General features: G+C 54.7%; 1 protein-coding gene across 1 annotated transcript in view; it reads left to right on the top strand.

Annotated features, from left to right (window-relative positions):
* ANO2 (anoctamin 2) overlaps positions 1 to 18,390 on the top strand; it is a 69,492-nt gene extending 51,102 nt beyond the window's left edge. Inside the window, exons 16-24 of the mRNA XM_029054157.2 lie at positions 1,426 to 1,537; positions 2,004 to 2,061; positions 2,142 to 2,242; positions 7,124 to 7,275; positions 11,834 to 11,986; positions 12,578 to 12,630; positions 13,426 to 13,607; positions 16,606 to 16,711; positions 17,757 to 18,390. Coding sequence (XP_028909990.1) covers positions 1,426 to 1,537; positions 2,004 to 2,061; positions 2,142 to 2,242; positions 7,124 to 7,275; positions 11,834 to 11,986; positions 12,578 to 12,630; positions 13,426 to 13,607; positions 16,606 to 16,711; positions 17,757 to 18,104 — 1,265 coding nt within the window. The 3' untranslated portion in view covers positions 18,105 to 18,390. The remainder of the gene's footprint in view (positions 1 to 1,425; positions 1,538 to 2,003; positions 2,062 to 2,141; positions 2,243 to 7,123; positions 7,276 to 11,833; positions 11,987 to 12,577; positions 12,631 to 13,425; positions 13,608 to 16,605; positions 16,712 to 17,756) is intronic.
* The last annotated feature ends 1,291 nt before the right edge of the window (positions 18,391 to 19,681 follow it).

Genomic DNA, 19,681 nt, shown 5'->3' with positions numbered 1-19,681 from the left:
CTCGCCCGGGCTGGGGGGGCTCTCTCTACCGATGGACCCCACCATCGGTAGAGGGACTTGCCACCCCCCAATTGCCCATCCACCACAGTGATCCTGTGGACTTCCTTCAGAGCCAGGCTTTTTCCTTCTTAGAGGATCAGGCTGTCTTCCCCAAGGCCCCCTCTGGGAGTGGTCACCACCAGTTCCCCTCTCGGGTTTGAGCAGTGATGGGTGGTGGGGGCTGCAGAGGGAGAGGAGGGGGGCCATAGAACAGTGGAAGAAACTGTAGCCAAAAGAGGGTGAACGACTTACCCGAGGTTATAGAGCAAAAATGGGTGGGGGCCTGCCTGTTCAACTGTCTGCCTGTCAGTTAAATCAATCAGTCCATCAACAGTATTTATTGAGTACTTTCTGAGTGCGGAATACTGATGTAAACATTTAGGAGAGTACAATACAACAGGGTAGGGTAGATTTAATCTTTACCCATAAGGAACTCATGATCTAGAGGAAAAGACAGACACTCAAAAAATTACAGTTGGAGAAATGGCAGAGTATATAAGGATACGTGCAAAAGTGCTGTGGGGTGGATCGAGTAGCAAGTAATTAAGGGGTACAGACCCAAGTGTTTAGGTGATGTTGAGGGGATGAAGAATAGGGTGGGGAGGAGAGAGAATAGGATGGGGAGGAGGGAGAATAGGGTGGGGAGGTGAGAGATTAGTCAGGAGAGGTTTCTTGGAGGAGATGAGATTTTAGTAGGGCTTTGAAGATGAGAAGCAGAATGGCCTTTTGGCAAGAGCAGTGGCTTGGGAGTCAAAGGACGTGGGTTCTGATATTGGCTCTGCCACTTGTCTGCTGTGTGACCTTGGGCAAATCATTTCACTTCTCTGTGCCTCAGGTACTCATCTGTAAAATGGGGATTAAGACTGAGTCCCACGTGGAACAACCTGATTACCTTGTATCCACCCCAGTGCTTAGAACAGTACTAAGGCACATAGTGCTTAACAAATATAATAATAATAATAATTATTATTATTAAGTTGGGGAGAGTGGTGGTCTGTTGGATATGAAGTGGGTGGGAGTCCCAAGTCCGAGGGAGGGCTTGGGCAAGGGGTCACTGGCGAGATAGAAGAGATCGAGAAGTTAGAGGAGTGTTAAGGGAGCAAAGTGTACGGGCTGGGTTGTAGTAGGAAATCAGCGAGGTAAGGTAGGAGAGAAAAAGCTGATAGAATGACTTGGAGTTGATGGTAAGAAGTTTCTCCTTGATCCAGAAGTGGATGAGCAACTGCTGGAGGTTTTTGAGGAGTGGGGAGATATGGACTGAATGGTTTTTCAGAAAAATGATCAGGGCAGCAGAGAGAAGTGTGGGGTGGCAGGGGGGTGGGAGGAGGGGAATCTTGGTCCTGCCTAGGCTCATGCTACCGCTTGACATTTTCCCGACCCCAACAGAGATCCCGAAAACAGAGCAAGCCTTTGAAGAGCGCCTTATCCTGAAGGCTTTCCTGCTCAAGTTCGTCAATGCCTTTTCTCCGATTTTCTACGTGGCCTTCTTCAAAGGGAGGTGGGAGAACTGCCGGGGCGGTGGGGGTGGGGGGGAGGGGGCCCGAGGGGCACCATCTGCTGGCAGGTGGGTGGGGGGATCTAGACAAGACTACAGAATGGCTCCAGGCCCCTTAGCTCCTCGTTGACCTGGTAGCCTGGGCCCCCCTTCTAGACTCTATTCTAGAACTGGAACACCTGAGCAGCTTGGCCTGTGGTCACTGATATGGCAGCATTTCAGTGTGAATTCACAGTCATGTGGGTTTTCTCATGTGGAGAGTCTGTCCAGCGCTTCTGGGGACGCTCGGGTCTGGTCAGAGAGTAGGGGGAGAGCAAGGCTGGGACTGCGGCCCCCGGGAGGGGCTGCCCATGGAAGACCGAGCTGTACAGAGGGCAGAGTGGGACCATCCCGGCCCCCAGGCAGGTGACCCTGTCCCTGCTGGCTTCCTGACCGTCCCCCTCGTTCGTCTGGGACCTTCTGCCTCCAGGTTCGTGGGCCGGCCCGGCCACTACGTGTACGTGTTCCATGGGTATCGCATGGAGGAGGTGAGTGTGTCCTGACTGGCTGGGGTGGGGACAGGGGTCAGGGGTCAGGGACACTCACCCCTGCCCTGTCACCCCTGCAGTGTGCCCCGGGCGGCTGCCTCATGGAGCTGTGCATCCAACTGAGCATTATCATGCTGGGGAAACAGCTGATCCAGAACAACATTTTCGAGATCGGGGTCCCGTACGTAGCCAAGCACCCCATCCCCATCGCTCCATGACCTGGTCCTCCTCACCTTCCTGGGAATCCTCCATAATGGGGAGGGGGTGGGGCTCGGGGAGGGTGCTGAAGTGGGCTACTTGGAAAGTCTCTCCTCCTTCATTATCTTCTCCTTCACTGATTGGTCACTGAAGGTGCCAGCCCATGGTGGGAAGCCTAGCCTAGTGAAAAGAGACGGGATCTGGGGAGTCAGAAGACCTGGGTTCTAATCCCAGCTCTGCCACTTGCCTCCTGTGGGATCTGCTCTGGGCAAGTCACTTCATTTTTCTGGGTTTCAGTTTCCTCATCTGTAAACTCGGAATTATATACTCGTTCTCCTTCCTACTTAAATTGTGAGTGCCTTGTGGGATGGAGACTGTGTCTGACCTGATTATTTTATATCTACCGCAGCATCTAGCATAGTGCTTGGACTATAGTAAGCACATTATTATTATTATTACTATTCCAACCTAAATGCTGTCCTGTGATCAATACAGTGAGGACCGGCTCTAAGGGGCCGATAAACACAGTGACCCTTTGCCTAGGGGCTAAAACCAACCACTACTGGCCCCACATCCTACACGGGCACACTCACACTCTCTCTCTCACACACATATACATTCACACAGACACATTTATATAAATAAACACACAGTCTCCCCTCTCCATCCCTGACTGCCCCCCAGTGACCCAGCATGAATCAGCCAACACCCCTGACTCTCCCCTCTCCATCCCTGACTCTCCCCTAGTGACCCAGCACAGACCATCCATAACTCCTGATTCTCCCCTCTTCATCACTGATTCTCCCCCAGTGATCCAACATGGATCATCCAACCCCCGTGACTCTCCCCTCCAGCCCTGATTCCCCAGCAGTGACCCAGTAGAGAATCTTCCCCACAGATCTGCACAAACCCCTCTGAGCCTGCCGGTGTTTCCGGCTGTGCAGCTCCCTGTGAGAACGGATTTCCCGTGCTCTGCCCATGCTGAGGGAAGATGTGTTTCCCACTCTTGCCACGCCAAGCTCCAGTGGGGGCTCCCCTCCTTGGTGAGGGGATCTGGGGAAAAGCAATTCCATGTACGCCCTGTCCACCCCATGTCCTGTAAACTCCAGCCCCTCCCCGTCTCAGCCTATGCCTGTCCAGACTGCAAAGCCCTGAGCCTTTCAATCTGTCTCTGTTCGGAAGCTGCTTCCTTCTCTGCCCTCAAAGGCGTTAGAACGGAATTCATTCGCGGAAGGAATTAATTGTCCAAACCCAAAGCACTGGTATGTGCGCGTGAGGCTGGAAATAGAACAGGCTGGTTTGTTTTCCAAATGCGGGGAGGAGGAGGAGGAGGATGGCGGAGGAAGAGGAGGAGGAGGAAGAAAGAGGCTGGAAGTGAGATGGGTCGAGTTCCCTTTGGAGGAGGTGGAGGAGGAGGGAGCGGAGGGGGGAAGGGACTGTAAGCTCCTTGTGGGCAGGGATCATGTCCACCAATTCTATGGTATTATATTTCCCCAAGTGCTTAGTCCAGTGCTCTGCACAAGGTAAACATTCAGTAAATAACATTGATTAACTGATAGGTTGATTGATTGAGGGAAAGGAGGAGGGAAGGAAAAAAAGCCTGAAAGGAGACAATCTGAGTTTCTCCTGGTCCGTGACAGAATCCGATTTGGCTAGCGGAGTCGTAAGGTCAGCTCTCCCCCATCCCTTCCCCCTCCCTTCCCGCCCCATCATCGCTGAGGATCCCGCCAACATCCAGGAAGGTGAAGATATATCAGTGGCATTTACTGAGTGCTTACTCTGTGCAGAGCACTGGACTAAGGATGGAAGCGATGTGGGGGCAGCGGGGGTGGGTGGGTGATGTGAGCAAGGAAGGCTGTTGTAGGGTGGGGGCGGTACCGGCTAGGGCCTGAGGTCAGAGACCCCAAATCTGCCCCTACCTTCTCCAGAGGCCCATGTCTCTCTGGCCTTCTGGCCTTCTGGAAGGCTTTGCCCTTTGAATTTGAGATTCCTGAAACTGGAAGTCACTTATCGATCCCTCCATCGATAAATATGAAAACCACTTCCTCCAGAAGCCGTCCAAGGGGGAGTTACTCCCCCCTCACTCTTCCTCCTGCCTTTCCCTCCTTCCCTCTCTTCTTCCCTCCTCTCTCCTTTCTCCCCTCCCTCCTCTTCCCTCCTTCTCTTCCCAAACTCCCTCTTCTCTCTCTCTCTCCTTTCTCCTCTCTGTCCCCCTCCCCGGGCTTGCCTCCATGCATGGGGCCCCTTCAGAGCTGCCTTGCTCCCACCCCAACCTTCGGCCTCGAGTAGAAAAGCCACTCAGTGGGAACCCGTGAAGCCCGGTCATTACGCTTCTCCGCGCAGTCCTGCACCAACTAGATAGAATTTTGTGCGGCCCCCAGGTTCACACCACCTAACTCCACACCCTCGTGGACTCGGCTGCAGGGCCGCCGGCCACTCGGCCTCCCGCAGACGCAGCCGTCCCGCCTGGTCCAGCCCCGGGCAGACGGCGGGCGGCCGGCCTGGTGCAGGGCGGTAGGCGGGCCGGGTTCCCTTTCTTTCTCCTCCTTTGCCATATGTTTTTGCTGATCTCGCTCGGGGGCAGCTTCTGTCTCGCTTAAACGAAGTTGACTCCGACTGTTTACTGGAGCTTGGCACCGATTGCCTCTTCCCTGTAGAGCGGTGCCCCCACCTGGGTCTCCTGCGGATCTCCCCCTGCCCCACCCGAGTCCCCTCGACCTCCACCACCAACACCCCCAGGCCTTTAGCCCCCCTGCCCCAAATCCCTCGTGTCTCCTTCCTTGGCAAGCCCTGGTGTTTGTGTGTGTATGCGGGTGTGTGACCCTGGGACACCACTTTTGAGCCAGCCTGGAGATTGGCCCAACCTACATTACCCCCCGGCTCCCATCCAGAAAGTCCTTCTTGGCGCACCCTTGACCATCCCTCCTGGCTGCCCCCCTAAAAGTCCTCCCCTCTCCCTTTAAGGAGCCACCCAAGCTTCCCTTCCAGACAGACCCCACTCCCAGTTCATCTCCAGGCCCCCACGAAGACCCCCCTCCCCTAGCCACGCCAGGAGCGCTGATCAAGGCAGGGAGGGGACCCCCAGGGCGACCTGTCTTTCCCACAAATATTTCCCTTTATCCCGGGACCCCCTTGGCTGGGTTGCTTTGATCTTAAATTTCCCCCAACGACTTTCCCATCCTGCCTCTTTCCTCCACCTCCCGGAGGGGACAGGAGGATCTGGGAACTTTCTGCCCATTACACAGATGAGGAAAGTTAATAATAATAGTAATGATAATGATGGTACTTGTTAAGCACTTACTATGTGCTATTCTCTGTTTTAAGCTTTGGGGTAGATGCAAGGTAATCAGGTTGTTCCACATGATGCTTACAGTCTGAATACCCATTTTACAGATGAGGTAACTGAGGCACAGAGAAGTTAAGTGACTTGCCCAAGGTCACATAGCAGACAAGTGGTGGAGCCAGGATTAGAACCCATGACCTTCTGACTCCACAGCCCACGCTCTATCCACTACACCATGCTGCTTGGCCCAAGGTCGCATCCACAGGGCAGACCTGGAAATCGGGTAGCAGAGAGTGCAGAGAGGGGTGGTCACATACTGCACCCAGTGAGGAATTCAAGTGATGATTCCTTCTCCTGGAAAGGCCAATGTGGCGGGTGAGGGGTGAAGGGAGGCCGGCAGAGGAGGGGGCACTACAGAGCCTGGCAATGCCTCCTCCTCGATCCTTGCTCCCAGGCCGTCTGGAGCTCGCAGATAAACCAAAGATGGGGCCCAGACTCAGGTTTAATAATAATAATAATAATGATGGTATTTGTTAAGCGCTTACTATGTGCAGAGCACTGTTCTAAGCGCTGGGGTAGACACAGGGGAATCAGGTTGTCCCACGTGGGGCTCACAGACTTCATCCCCATTTTACAGATGAGGTAACTGAGGCACAGAGAAGTGAAGCGACTTGCCCACAGTCACACAGCTGGCAAGTGGCAGAGCCGGGATTTGAACTCATGACCTCTGACTCCAAAGCCCGGGCTCTTTCCACTGAGCCACGCTGCTTCTCGTTTAGATGAGCCGAATGGGTGAGTGGGGCAGGAGCGGAAAGGATCATTTTAAGGAGGAGAGCCTACATCCCCTGGGCTGGGCCGCACAGCCTCCTGGCCTCTAATGATCTAACTTTTCCTCCTGACAGTCCCATTCCTCCTTTCTCTTCCTTTTGCTCCAAATGGGTATGCATCATTTTGTGCGTCAGTCTGTCCACCTCTCCATCTTCTCAGTTAGAGTGTGAGCTCCCCAAAGGTCAGGACCCTGTGCTGTGCTGTTGGACATTCCCCTAGGCAGGGAAGCAGCGGTTAGGATAGAGTTGGGGGCAAAGGGCAGCCCCGATGTCTGTCTGGAATGGGACTCCCCCTTCTGCAGGCCGGCCGGGAGCCCGGAGCTTAGACCACCTGGCTCAAGGCCTCTCCCTTCTTTGATCCCCATTCTCTCTCTGAAATGGAAGGGTCATAATGGAAGTTAGAAGGTCATGGGTTCTAATCCTGTCTCTGCTACTTGTCTGCCTTGTGACTTTGGGCAAGTCACTTCTCTGTGCCTCAGATCCCCTATCTGTAAAACAGGGATTAAGATGGCAAGCCCTATGTGGGGCGAGGACTGTGTCCAACCTGATTATCTTGTTACTGGCCCAGTACTTAGAATAGTGCCTGGCACATAATAAGTGCTTAACAAATACCATACTAATAATTATCATTATTATTATGGGGAAGAAAAGGCTTTAGGAGACCCTGCCCTCCCATTGCTCTCCCCCACAGTCCCTTCCCCACTGCCAAACCTCCGGAGTCCAGCGGAGGCCCTGACCCCAGCTCCCTCCCCAGGAAGCTGAAGAAGCTGTTCCGGAGCCTCAAGAGCGAGGTGGACTTGCCGGCGGCGGACACGGACTCAGTCCAGTCCAGGCACCCTATGCAGTGGGAGCGGGACTACGGGCTGGAACCATACACTGGGCTGACCCCTGAGTACATGGAGATGGGTATGGGCCGTGGGGACCGGGGAGGCTGCGGGTCTTGGGCCTTCTGGGGGTCAGGGTCAGGGTGGCTGGTGGGGTCCTGGTGGCCACTGTACCGAGCACTTGGGAGAATACAATAGAGTTAATTGACACAATTCCCATCTTTAAGGAGCTTACAACCTAGATAGGGGAGACAGACACTAAAATAAATTAAAGTAGCAGGGAAGGAGCAAAGTTTGAAAATCTGGCTAGAAGTGCAGGTGGTAAGGTCCCTGTGGGCAGGGATCCACATCTATTTATTGTATTGTACTTTCCCAGGGGTTTAGTATAATGCTGTTCATACGGTTAAGCGCTCAACTAAATTCCATTGGTTGATGTGGGTGTTTGGGAAGTGGGTTCCTGAGGTGACATGGGAATATTGGAGTGGCAGTATGTTGGGGAGATAAGGTGTGGAGATGAGGGATTAATCAGGGAAGACCTCCTTGAGCAGATGGGGAGACCAGTGGTGCAACAGCTTAAACAATCATATTTACTGAATGCTTACTGTGTACAGAGCACTTTACTAAGTGCTTGGGAGAATACCATATAATAGAGTCAGTAGACATGTGCCTTGCCCACAAGGAGTTTACAGTCTAGAGTGGGAGAAAGGCCTTAAAATAAATTATGAATATAAATCATTCATTGGGAAGCATCTTGGCTTAGTGGATAGAGCTCAGACCTGGGAGTCGGAAGGACCTGGGTTCTAATTCTGACTCCGCCACTTGTCTGCTGTGTGATCTTGGGCAAGTCATTTCACTTCTCTGAACCTCAGTTCCCTCAGCTATAAAATGGGGATTAAGACTGTGACCCCCACCGTGGGACAGGGACTATGTCCAACCTGATTGACTTGTATCTACTCCAGCACTTAAAACGTTGCTTGACATATAGTAAGTGCCTAACAAGTACCGTAATTATTATTATTTACCTAGTGCTTACTGTGTGCAGATCACTGAACTAAGCACTTGGGAGAGTACAGTACAACAGAGCTGATAGACATGTTCCTTGCCCACAGTGAGCTTACAGTCTAGAAAGGGAGACAGACACTACTATAAATACATAATATATAATCTATAATGTTTAGAGCCTGCTCGTTCTGCTCACCCTATTTTGTCCATGCATGGTCCCTGTCTCTTTTCTCGTCTCTTCTACCGACATCCCTAAGAGATTATTATACCCATTTTACAGGTGGAGAAACTGAGGCCTAGGAGGACAGGGACTTTTCCGGCTGCTACTGGTGGTGGACAGGGCATGCTTATTTGTAGGTTTGCGCACTGGGGCGTGGGGGTCATCCGAGGCGGCAGCAACAGCAGCTCCTGACCCGTCCCCACCCTCCAGGGAGCAAAACAGAGTGGGGCTGGCCCTCGCACAAAGAGAGGCCAGAGGAGCCCCTGCCGGCCGGCCTGCCGGCCGACTGGTCCTCTCTCGGGAGCAGGGAGGCCGAGCGGAGGCGGTGGGAGGGTCTCTCAGCTGTCAGAGCCGGCTGCTGTGTGGACCACCCACAACGCCAGGAAGCAGCCTGGGCTTTGCTGCTCAAACCTGTCAGTTGGAATCGCCTCTCCCGCATCAGGGACATGTGTGAATGCGAGTGTGCGTGAGTGTGTGTGTGTGTAGTGGGGGGGTACGGGTACAGAGGGCTAGGCAGGGGAGGGGCTTGCTATTTACATTTTCCTAAATTAGGCTGGGGCCCGGGGACAGGGAAGAGCAGGTCTGGGTGGGGGCAGAGGAGGGAGGCTAGGGCAGAGGAAGATGGGAAGATAGAGAAGCATCTTGGCTTAGTGGAAAGACCATGGGCTTGGGCGTCAGAGGATGTGGGTTCTAATCCCCGTTCCGCCACTTGTCTGCTGTGTGACTTTGTGCAAATTGCTGAACTTCTCTGTGCCTCAGTTGCCTCATCTGTAAAATGGGGATCAAGACTGTAAGCGCCACATGAGACAACCTGATTACCTCATATGTACTCCAGAGCTTAGAACAGTGCTTGGTACATAGTAAGTGCTTAAAAAATACCATAAATATTATTAGGGTAGATTTGAAGCCTGGAGCAGATAGTGTCTTCAGAATGTGAAGGTGGGGAGGGGCCCAGAGTCCAAGGAAAGAGGAATCTTGTAGGCACAAGGGCTGAGCTGCAGGTTGTGGGTGAGGAGGTGGCAGAGTGTTATGCAGAAAAGCTCTGCCTGCCTCTCCAAATACTCAATCATTCAATCGTATTTATTGAGCACTTACTGTGATCAGAGCACTGTACCAAGTGGTTGGGAGAGTACAGAGTTAGTAGACATGTTCTCTCCCCCCAAGGGGTTTACAGTCTCCCTGATTAGCCTGAAGCTATTCCAGGCCAGGGCCCAGGGTTTGCAAGTCTATTGAATTTTCTCAAGTGCCCAGTACAGAGCTCTGCACCCAACCGGCAGCCAGCTCGGTGCTCTGCACACAGTAGACCCTCAGTCCAAGGTTCAGTAAACGCCTTTCGGCTGGGTCGATGCTGTAGCCTACCTCACTGGGCTCTGCTTGTGGTTCACTCGGCCCCCTAAGATCTTCTTCTCTGCCTGGTGTTTTGGCTTGCTTTTCCCACATGGGCATCCTTGGCTTCTCCACAATAACTTTTGCCTACGGGATTCCTGACCATTTGTCTATCTCTGTGGTGGTCAGAGCCCCGAGCATCTCTCTAAGGGGAAGGGGAGCTGATGGAGAGGAGGGACGGGGGGAGCTGATGGGGAGTGCAGATCACATTGTTCTTTAATCCCAGGTGGGAGGGTGGATGAGAGGGTGGATTTCACAATGTGGCCTCCATGCCTCTTGTGTGGCATGCTGTATACGTTGGCAGTTGGCCGGAAGTAAACTCCTCTTCTTCCTCCCTGCATTCCTGGCTAGAAGGTTGGAGTCTTGGCACACATCACTGCTGGCAAGAAGGAGGCAGTACCCCTGGGTCCAGCTGCGGGGGCGATGGGTCTGGTGTCCCAGGTTCCAGCTTTGGGGGCAATGGGGCCCTTGATCCCATGTTCCAGCAGTCGCGGTGATGGGGCTGGTGTTTCCAGGTTCCAGTTATGTGGTGAAACCATTTTCTCCCCCACATTTGTTTGATGCAGACTCCAACCTCACTCCCCCCGGTCTCTGATCAGAATTGAAAGCTTTGAAGTGGGGCTGAAAGGACCCCAGAATTGCTCCTTCTGCTCTGTTCTTTGTGTTCAGCCTGTCCTCCTGGCCCTGGCCCTTGCCCTGACTGTGAAGAGGACCATGTTCCCCAGAGCCGGGCCCTCGGGCCAGGGAGGGGCCCACAGAGGGATGGCAGTAAAGCCTTTCGATATTCCCCCAGCAGTTTACAGGTTTGGGAATTGCTCCCACATCTGTTTTGATTTCCGTGATAATTCCTCCACCCCGCCCCAGACTTGACAGCAAATTCCACAGTCCAATCCCGCCCTGGGGGGCTGACTGCATTCGCAGCCCGCCACCGCCAGAGGGTCTTGTTGGAAAATTGCCCCCCTGCTCTCCGGGACCTGCCAAAGGGCCGGAGCATCTCCCCCTTCCGGGCAAACATTGGACTGGTAGCCAGTGACTCCAGCAAAGCTCTTTGGTCAGAACACAGACTTGTTAAATTTCTATTGCTTATTCCCAATACCCAAGATAGCTCTCTGAACCCAGTACAGCAGGCACCCAGTTCATTGCTTTGCACATGAGAGATATTCAATACGATGCTCTGTGCACAGCAGGAGCCCAGTAAATACTATTGAAGATGATGATCCATAGGTGTCTGGCTCTTCTAGGGCCATTTCATCAGATAATCAACAGTGGGTGCCGAGTACTGGGGCACGGGTTCCAACTTCCAAATATCGGCAAGGCCTTTGGTTTCCCTTCCGCACCCAGGCAAACTCATGTCCGTAAACTAGCTCAGATTCCCCTCGTGTTTCACATGTCCAGGCTGCGTTTCTCAAAGACGGTGTGGTACTGTAGCACTCTGTCAGCTGTAGTGTTGGAACACCTGGGGAGAGGCCCCAAGGCGGGAGGCTCGGGGCTGATGGGGCTGGGAATCTGGGGGGAATTGACCAGGGTGACCACCATGTCCTCCCTCTCCCCTCAAAGCTGGAGGGGAGATCCCATGGATTCCAGTGTGGCTCACAGCAGGTTTATCTGAGCCTGTGAGAGGCAGCTGTGTGGGAGAAAGAGAGAGAAAGGGACAGAGATGAGACATGGAACTGAGAGAGGCAAAGAAAGATAAGCAGATCAGAGAGTTGAGTCTGAAACAGAGACCCGGAATGAAGGAATGAAACAGAGGAGGCGGAGAGATAGGTGATGAGAGAAAGATAGACTGTGTGTGTGTATGTGTGTGTGTTTTCAGAATGGGGTGGGTCCTCAGGGAAGGGAGACTGTGTCCAGGTGATGGGTCAGAACTGGTTGGGGTAAACCCCGGAAGGAATTTTGGGGAGAAGAGGGCACTGTGAGCCCCGTGCTCGTCTTCCCTGAGACTCGTCTCCCCTGAGGTCTCTCCTGTTGTTTCTCCTGTTGTCTCCCTCGCTGTCTCTCCTGCCATTTCTCCCAACGTGGATCTGGCCTTCAGTTATCCAGTTTGGCTTTGTTACCCTGTTTGTGGCCTCGTTTCCGCTGGCCCCTGTGTTTGCCCTCCTCAACAATGTCATCGAAGTCCGGCTGGATGCAAAGAAGTTTGTGACAGAGCTGAGGCGCCCAGATGCCGTGAGAACCAAAGACATAGGTAGGTATCCATGCCCCTCTGCCCCCAATCCCCATAGGGAGGCACACTTGACCCGCCTCAGTTGTCCTTACTGACTAAGAATCAGGGGATTCTGTCCCACTCCTCTCCCCACCCAATGCTGTTCCATAATTAAGGTCTCTAGCTGGGGAGCCCTGCAGAGGTCATCTGGTCCATCCCCCTGTCCCCAGGCTAGCAGCAATTCTTCCTGTCCTCAAGAGACTTGGCCACCTCCTCCTGTGATAGGGGTGGGGAGTCACACTAGTCACACGCTTTACTTGCCAGTGGAATATGTATTTTGAGAGATTATCCACAGCAGATTTTTTGAACTCTTACCAGTTGGAGATGTTCTCTTCACCAACAGTCCCCATTAGCTCCCCTTGAAGCCAGGAGAACTACCTTCCCGTAGCCCCCCAGTCCATCTCTGATGTGGCCCGGTCTCGATGCCCTGAGGACCCAAACCACTTCTCCCTGGCTCTGGGTTCCACACTGTCTCTCGTTACCTGCACCTTCCCGGCTCCCTCGGCACGGATAGGCAAAGGCGAATCGTGCTGCCCAGATGAGGACTGCAGGTGACCCCTGACTGTTTTCCAGGCATTTGGTTTGATATTCTGACCGGGATCGGGAAGTTTTCCGTGATCATCAACGTAAGTGGGGGCTTCCCCAAAGTCCAGGGGGTTGGGACTGGCCTAGGCTCCCTCTGAGCCTCCTTCCATGCCTGCCGTGGGCCCGGCTCCAGCTTGGTCTTTACCCAAGGCAGCTCCCTCCTCCCCTATCCAGTGGCAAGTGCATGGAGCTTCAAAAGCACCCCCTTCAACACACACACACACACACACATACACACACAGCCTGGATTCTGTGGGCGAATCCCCCTGAATCGCGCAGGCTCCCTTCTGCTAAGCCATGAAGAGTTGTTGAGCAACTGCTATATGCTAAGTGCCAAGGTAGATACAGAAAAATAAGATTCAACCCAGTCACCCTTCTGCCTGAGGCTCCCAGTCCATGGTATAGGGAGAGCGGGGATCAGATCCCCATTTTACAGAGGAGAAAACAGGCTCCCTCCTAAACTGTGAGCCCCATGTAAGTCGGCGACTTTGCCAGTGCTTAGTGCATATTTAATGCTTGAGGGCGGGGATCACATCTGCCAACTTTATTGGATTGAACTCTCCCAAATACTTAGTACAGTGCTCTGCACACAGTAAGCACTCAGTAAATACCACTGATTATCATTATTTGGGCAGAGGGCGGAAGGGTGGAAGGGGAGGGAAGGAGGGTGGAAGGGAGGGTAGGAGGGTGGAAGGGGAGGGTGAAGCTGGGTGAGGACACCACCCCAGCCTCCCTGCCGGGGGCAGGCAGCCCAAAGCTTTCAGTGCTCCTGCCACCACCGGTGCCTGCCCCACCCGGGCCACTGGGCCCCACGTTCCACACGTTCCGTCCTCCAGGCCTTCGTCATTGCTATCACCTCGGACTTCATCCCACGCTTGGTCTACCAGTACGGCTATAGCCCAGACGGTTCCCTGCACGGCTTCGTCAATCACACCCTCTCCTACTTCAACGTCAGCCAGCTCAAGGAGGGCACCCAGCCTGCTGACTCACAATTCCACCAGGACGGGCTGCTCTGCAGGTATCCGGCTGGAGTAAGGGGGCAGCGGGCAGTCCGGCCCTCCTCTCCCAGGGTCCCGAGGCCAGAGGGCCAGGGGTCAGTCTGGGGAAGGTGTCTGGATCCTATGTCCAGCTCTGCTTCTCACTTTGTGGCTGGTCTGAGGTTGAGGCCACTCCTTTGGGCCTCAATTTCTCCCCTTCGAGCCTCTCCCATTTGCCTTTCGTTCACTCCACACCTTGCACTGAGGATGTTTTGGGTCAGGTGTTTGCTGGGCTGGAATCAGGTCTGTAAGCCAAGGTTTGGTTTGTGGCCAGGCCCTTTTCCAGGCCTTGGGGGTCCGCAGCCCAGGCACCTCTAGGCTTGGGGGTCCACAGCCCCGGCAGTGAGGGCCCAGGTTCCCAGCATGTACTATTCTGACCCATTCTGGGCTGGAAGAGCGCTTACAACCCACACCGAAGACATTAGCTCAAACAGATGTAAAGAGGGTCGTCCCCCTCCCCACACAGACCACAGAGGAAATGGCAACAGATTGAGAAAGGAAGCTCAAGCCCAAGAATAGCGAAATGGACAAACAAACAAACAGACAGACAAAAGAAGTAAATAGCGGATGCTAGCACAGATGTTTCCAGCTGCCTCACATCTGGAGCTGTGGGTGCTGGGTCTCTGCCTGCTGATGGGCATCTGGCTGCCCGGTGCCTGGGATCCAGTCTGCCTCTGGAGGTTCAGCCTCTCACCTGACTCTTCAAAGAAGACAGACCATCCCACACCCCTGATTGTCCCCTTTCCATCCCTGATTCTTCTTTCAGTGACCCAGGACTGATCATCCAACACACCTGACTCTCCCCTCTCCACCCCGACCCTACCCCCGTGATCTAGTATAGATGCTTATTCATGTATCTGTCCAAGCCCCTCTTGATTTGCTGACATATTTGGGTTTTCTTACTTTTAACAAAGAACCCAACCACCCCCTGCCTCCGAGAGCAGTGAGCCCCCATTTCTTTAGACTTGATGGCGTCCAGCCCTTCACCCAGCACCCCGCCCGCAGTCAAGTGACCCAGATTGGAAGGAAGGCCTAGGCAGCTCTCTGGTGGTTTTTTCCTCGTGGCTCAGTGGAAAGAGCACGGGCTTGGGAGTCAGAGATCATGGGGGACTGTGGGGAAGTCACTTAACTTCTCTGTGCCTCAGTTACCTCATCTGTAAAATGGGGATTAAGACTGTGAGCCTCACGTGGGACAACCTGATTACCTGTATCTACTCCAGCGCTTAGAACAGTGCTCTGCACATAGTAAGCGCTTAACAAATACCAACATTTTTTTTTCTTCACCACTAAAATCTGGAGAAATAGGGTGTGGCACTTTCTGTTGTCTGCGAAGACCCTCCTCCATTCTCTGGAGATTGATCTGGGTCAGGTCAGGGGAGTTTCAGAAGAAGGTTGGAGACTGATCCATAGGTGGGCTCAGGATTTATTGGGAACCTACCTCTAAAGGCCGGCCGGCCCCGCCCCCAGCCCTGTAAGTCTTTAGGGGAGGGTCCGGCTGGGCCAATGGGGGGTGGGAACAGAGACAGAGAAACAAGGAGACCGTTAGGTCCAGAGCCGGAGACAGAAGTAGAGAGGAGGGAGGGGAGGGCTGGGAGGAAAGGGGCCAGAAATTGAGGTCGAAATATGAGGTCCGGAGGTAGACGGAGTCCTCCTTGGCCCACAGTACCAAGAGCTTTGGCCAATCACAGATATTTCAGTCGGGACCGTTGACCACCCCTGGTTCTCCCAGGTCCCTGCCCCACCGAGGCTGGAGGCTTGTAAATATTTTTTGCGAAGAGCTAAAGGTGAAGATTAAAGGGAGAGTTTGGGGCAGGGGGCTGCGTGGTCTAGTGGAAAGGAGTCAGCTGACCGGAATTGTATTCCGAGATCCGCCCCTAGCCTACTGGGCCATCTTGGGGAAGTGATTTAACCTCTCTGGACCTCAGTTTCCCCTTCCGTACAATGAGGAGGTCGTGAGGGGCAGGGAGGGCATTGAGGGTGGGGAGCACCCCCGAGCTCCCCCCTCGAGCCCCCTTCTCCCCCCAGGTCCCCCTCAACAGCTGCAGTCAGCTGCTGGGTGGGCGGGGAAGGGCCGGTCCGTTCTCTCCTGCCTGGCCCTTGGCCACGGCCTCGCTCCCGCGCTCTCTGCTGGCCGCAGCTGGACACTTTTCCCGAGACATCGCGCAGCTGGGAGAGGAGTGCGGGGCCGGGGCGGGGGGGACGGACGGGGGACATCCATAATGTCACCAGGGGGCGTTGCCTCTTTTAAGAAAATGGGTCAGTGACCGCGGGGGGCCGAGGGGTCTGTGGCAACGAGACTGAGGCTTTCTCTCCCCAGGGACTGACCGTGTGGATCTCCTAGTCCGGGGGTGGGAGTCCTTTTCTGAGGAACGCCCCTCCCCTGCTCCACTTGCCCCCTTCTCCTCCCTCGCCCTTTCCCCACCCCAAGAATCGCAGGAGGTGGTGATTCAGGCCCCAGATGCCTCACTCCCTGAGGGGCCAGCCCAGAACCCAAGCACCGAGGCCCAGCGGGCCGAAAGAACCCAGCTTCCGGGCGGGTCCTATTATTATTAGTCGTTAAGCGTTTACTATGTGCCAGGCACGGTATTAACTGCCGGGGTAGATACGAGACAATCAGGTTGGACACAGTCTGTGGTCTGTGTGGGGCTCACAGTATCAACCCCCATTTTACAGATGATATAACTGAGGCGCAGAGAAGTGAAACGATTTGCCCAAGTTCACCCAGCGGACAAGTGGCGTAGCAGGGATTAGAACCTCTTACTCCCAGGCCCAAGCGATTTGTATTAAGCCACGCTGTGCTCTTTTCTTGAGTCTAAACGGAAAACCCCATTTCCCTGTTCAGGCCCCTGGGTCGGGGGCGTCCCCGGCTCCCAGCTCTCCTTCGCAGATCTGGGCAGGGGGTTGGAGAGGGTCAGCGGGCTCAGCTTCGTCCCCCTGCCGGGCTCATCGCTAATCTGGCTCCTCCCGACCGCCGTCCAGGTTCAAAGATTACCGGGAGCCGCCTTGGGCCGCCCACCAGTACGAGTTCTCCAAGCAATATTGGGCCGTCCTCTCCGCCCGCCTGGCCTTTGTCATCGTCTTCCAGGTGAGTCCGGCCGAGGGGGCTCTTGGCGGGGGAAAAGGGGGGGGTTCTGTAGGAATTAAGGTTCCCCTGCACCCCCACTCATGTGGGCAAGCCACGCTGCGTGGCTCAGTGCAAAGATCACGGGCTTGGGAGTCAGAGGTCACGGGTCCTAATCCTGGCTCCGCTGCTTGTCAGCTTTGTGACTTTGGACAAGTCACTTAACTTCTCTGTGCTTCAGTTACCTCATCTGTAAAATGGGGATGAAGACTGTAAGCCCCACGTGGGACAATCTGATCACCTTGTATCCCCCCCCCAGCGCTTAGAACAGTGCTTTGCACATAGTAAGCGCTTAACACTGCCATCATTATTATTATTATTAAGTGCATCCCCCCTCCCCCACCGGAGGAGCCTAGAGGAAACAATCCTCCCTGGGACAGAGAGCCTGGGCCACTGGGAAACTGGCCCCAGTCCCCGGCCCCACAGCCCCCCCAGCCTCTCAGCTTCCCACCCTCCGGGACCTCAGCCCTCCACCTCCCCAGGTCCCATTAATCAACCCCCTCATATGATTTCCTCAATCCCACATTCCACTAGGAAGCTCCTTGCCTGGAGTTCATAATACACAGGGGTAGGGAGATAGAATGGGCAGGCCAGGAACCTGCAAGAGAGGGAGGGGGCAGAGGCGGCCTAAAGAAAGAGGAGAGAATGGGGCGGGGGGCTATGGGGGCCTCAGGATCAAAAATTCCAAGAGCCCCAAGATCAGACAGCGTAGCCTAGCAGAGAGACCTCCAGCTTGAAAGTGAACTGGTTTGCATTCTCCCAGCTCTGCCCCTGTCTGCTGTGTGATCTCAAGCAAGTCACTTAACCTCTCTGAGCCTCGGTTTCCTTCTTGGAAAAATGCGGATAAGAGAACTGTCTCTAAGGGACGCTGAGAGGATGTAAGAATGGGAAAGCTCTTTGGGGAAACCAAGGAGACCCCAAAAGTGGAGTTGGAGAGTAGGGGCTTCTCCCCACCCCATCTAGCATCCATCTTCCCCCTCCTCCCCACCTCCCCGCTTTTCTCCTGCAGAACCTCGTGATGTTCTTGAGTGCGCTGGTGGACTGGCTGATTCCAGACATCCCCCAGGACATTAGCGACCAGATCAAGAAGGAGAAGAGTCTCCTGGTGGACTTCTTTCTGAAGGAGGAGCACGAGAAGCTGAAGGTGGTTGACCAGCTGGCCCAGAGGAGCCGGGCTTCCAGCTTCAGGGCGTCCAGCCCTAGGGCATCCAGCTTCAGGGCATCCAGTCCCAGGGCATCCAGCTTCAGGGAGTCCACCCTCAGGGCATCCAGCTTCAGGGCATCCAGCCCCAGCCCACCCAGTCCCAGCCACTGGAGCAGCCCGGCCTCCTCTATTTCCAAGAACACCAACGTGTGACCCTTAGGGGGTCCACATCCTGCCCACCTCTGGGAGCCTGCAGCTAGAAGAGAGAGAGCCAGAGACCCCCACCCCATTTCCTCCTCTGCCCTTCCTATCAGGATGCCTGGGAATGAGCTCATGCCCATCTTGAGCACTGGAGGGGAGATGTAGGGAGGTTGAGAGTGGCCCGGAGAGACAGAGGCAGGGGCAGAGGAAGATGTGGGGGCAGACTGGGGGACACCAGAGACTCGTGGGGAGAGGCAGAGGCTGGGGGAAAGCAGGAGGGAAGAAGTAGCATGGCCTAGAGGATGGAGTGTGGGCCTGTGAGTCAGAAGATCATGGGTTTTAATTCTGGCTCCATCACTTGTCTGCTGTGTGGCCTTGGGGAAGTCACTTCACTTCTCTGTGCCTCGGTTACCTCATCTGTAAAATGGGGATTAAGACTGAGTGGGGCGGAGACTGTGTCCAACCCAATTTGCTTGTATCCACCCCAGCGCTTAGTGCCTGGCACATAGTAAGCGCTTAACAAATACCACAATTATTATTAGAAGTGAAGCTGAACTGCTTCTCGGAAACTTGTGATTTCAGAATTGTTCGCCCGGAGACCCCGGTCCCTGTCTCCCCACCCTCCACAGAGCTATCATAACAGCAGCCCCGTCCATCCCTCCTTACACCGATGGCTTAGCGTAAATGGGCTGAGGGACCCCTGCCCTGGACCCACAAGGACATGCCCCCGCCCTAGTGTGAGTCCCCGCTCCCACCCCCCGGCCTGAGGCCCCAGGGGGACAGATTTCTGGGGGTCTCCCAGCGGTGGCACCCCACCCTCCCTATCATTGTCACTGCACGTCCCGGGGGGCGGAGGCCAGGAGGAATAAATGGCTCCTAGTGAAAGGATCAGCCCCTTCCCCTGGGGTGTGTGGTTACCTCCAGTCTGGCATGGATTCTGTCCATGGAACCCTGCCCACCACCAGCTACACCCCACTTAGCCACTCCCCCAATAGCACACCACACCCCCCCAATCAGCCCCTTCTCCTGGAGTGTGTGTCTGTCACCACCAGTCATGCCCCTGCCAGCGCCCTCCCCAGCCCAAATCGGCCTCGCCCCCTCTAACCTGTAGTGAGGAGAAAGCAGGCTGAGGGCCTGGGAGTTCTCTAATGGATGGCAGCCTGTTGTCCTCTCTTTTCTCGTGGGTCCAGCTGCTTGGATCTCACTCTGACTCTTCCTCCTCCATCCCTGATTCTCCCCTCTCAGTTCTTGACTCTTCCTCAGTGACCCAGCATGAACCATCCAACACCCCTGACTCTCCCTTAACAAAGGCACGGGATTTATAGCACCCCTGATTCTTCCCCAGTGACCCAGCATGGACCATCTAACATCCCTGACTCTTCCCCCGTGACCCAACGCTGTCTTATGTCCATGGATCTATCCAAATCTCTCTGGACATGCTGGAGATTCCTGCTGCCCAGTTCTTTGTGAGAACGTTGCCCCTGTTCTCGCTGTCCAGTCGGAGAAGACGTGTTTCTTGCAGTCTGCTCTGAACCTACTGCCCTTCAGCTCCAGAGGGGACCCTCACCCTGGGATTGGGAATTTGGGGA

Source organism: Ornithorhynchus anatinus, chromosome X4 (genome assembly GCF_004115215.2).
Source record: "Ornithorhynchus anatinus isolate Pmale09 chromosome X4, mOrnAna1.pri.v4, whole genome shotgun sequence".
Taxonomy (NCBI): Eukaryota; Metazoa; Chordata; class Mammalia; order Monotremata; family Ornithorhynchidae; genus Ornithorhynchus; species Ornithorhynchus anatinus.
This window is presented reverse-complemented; position numbering and strand designations above follow the sequence as displayed.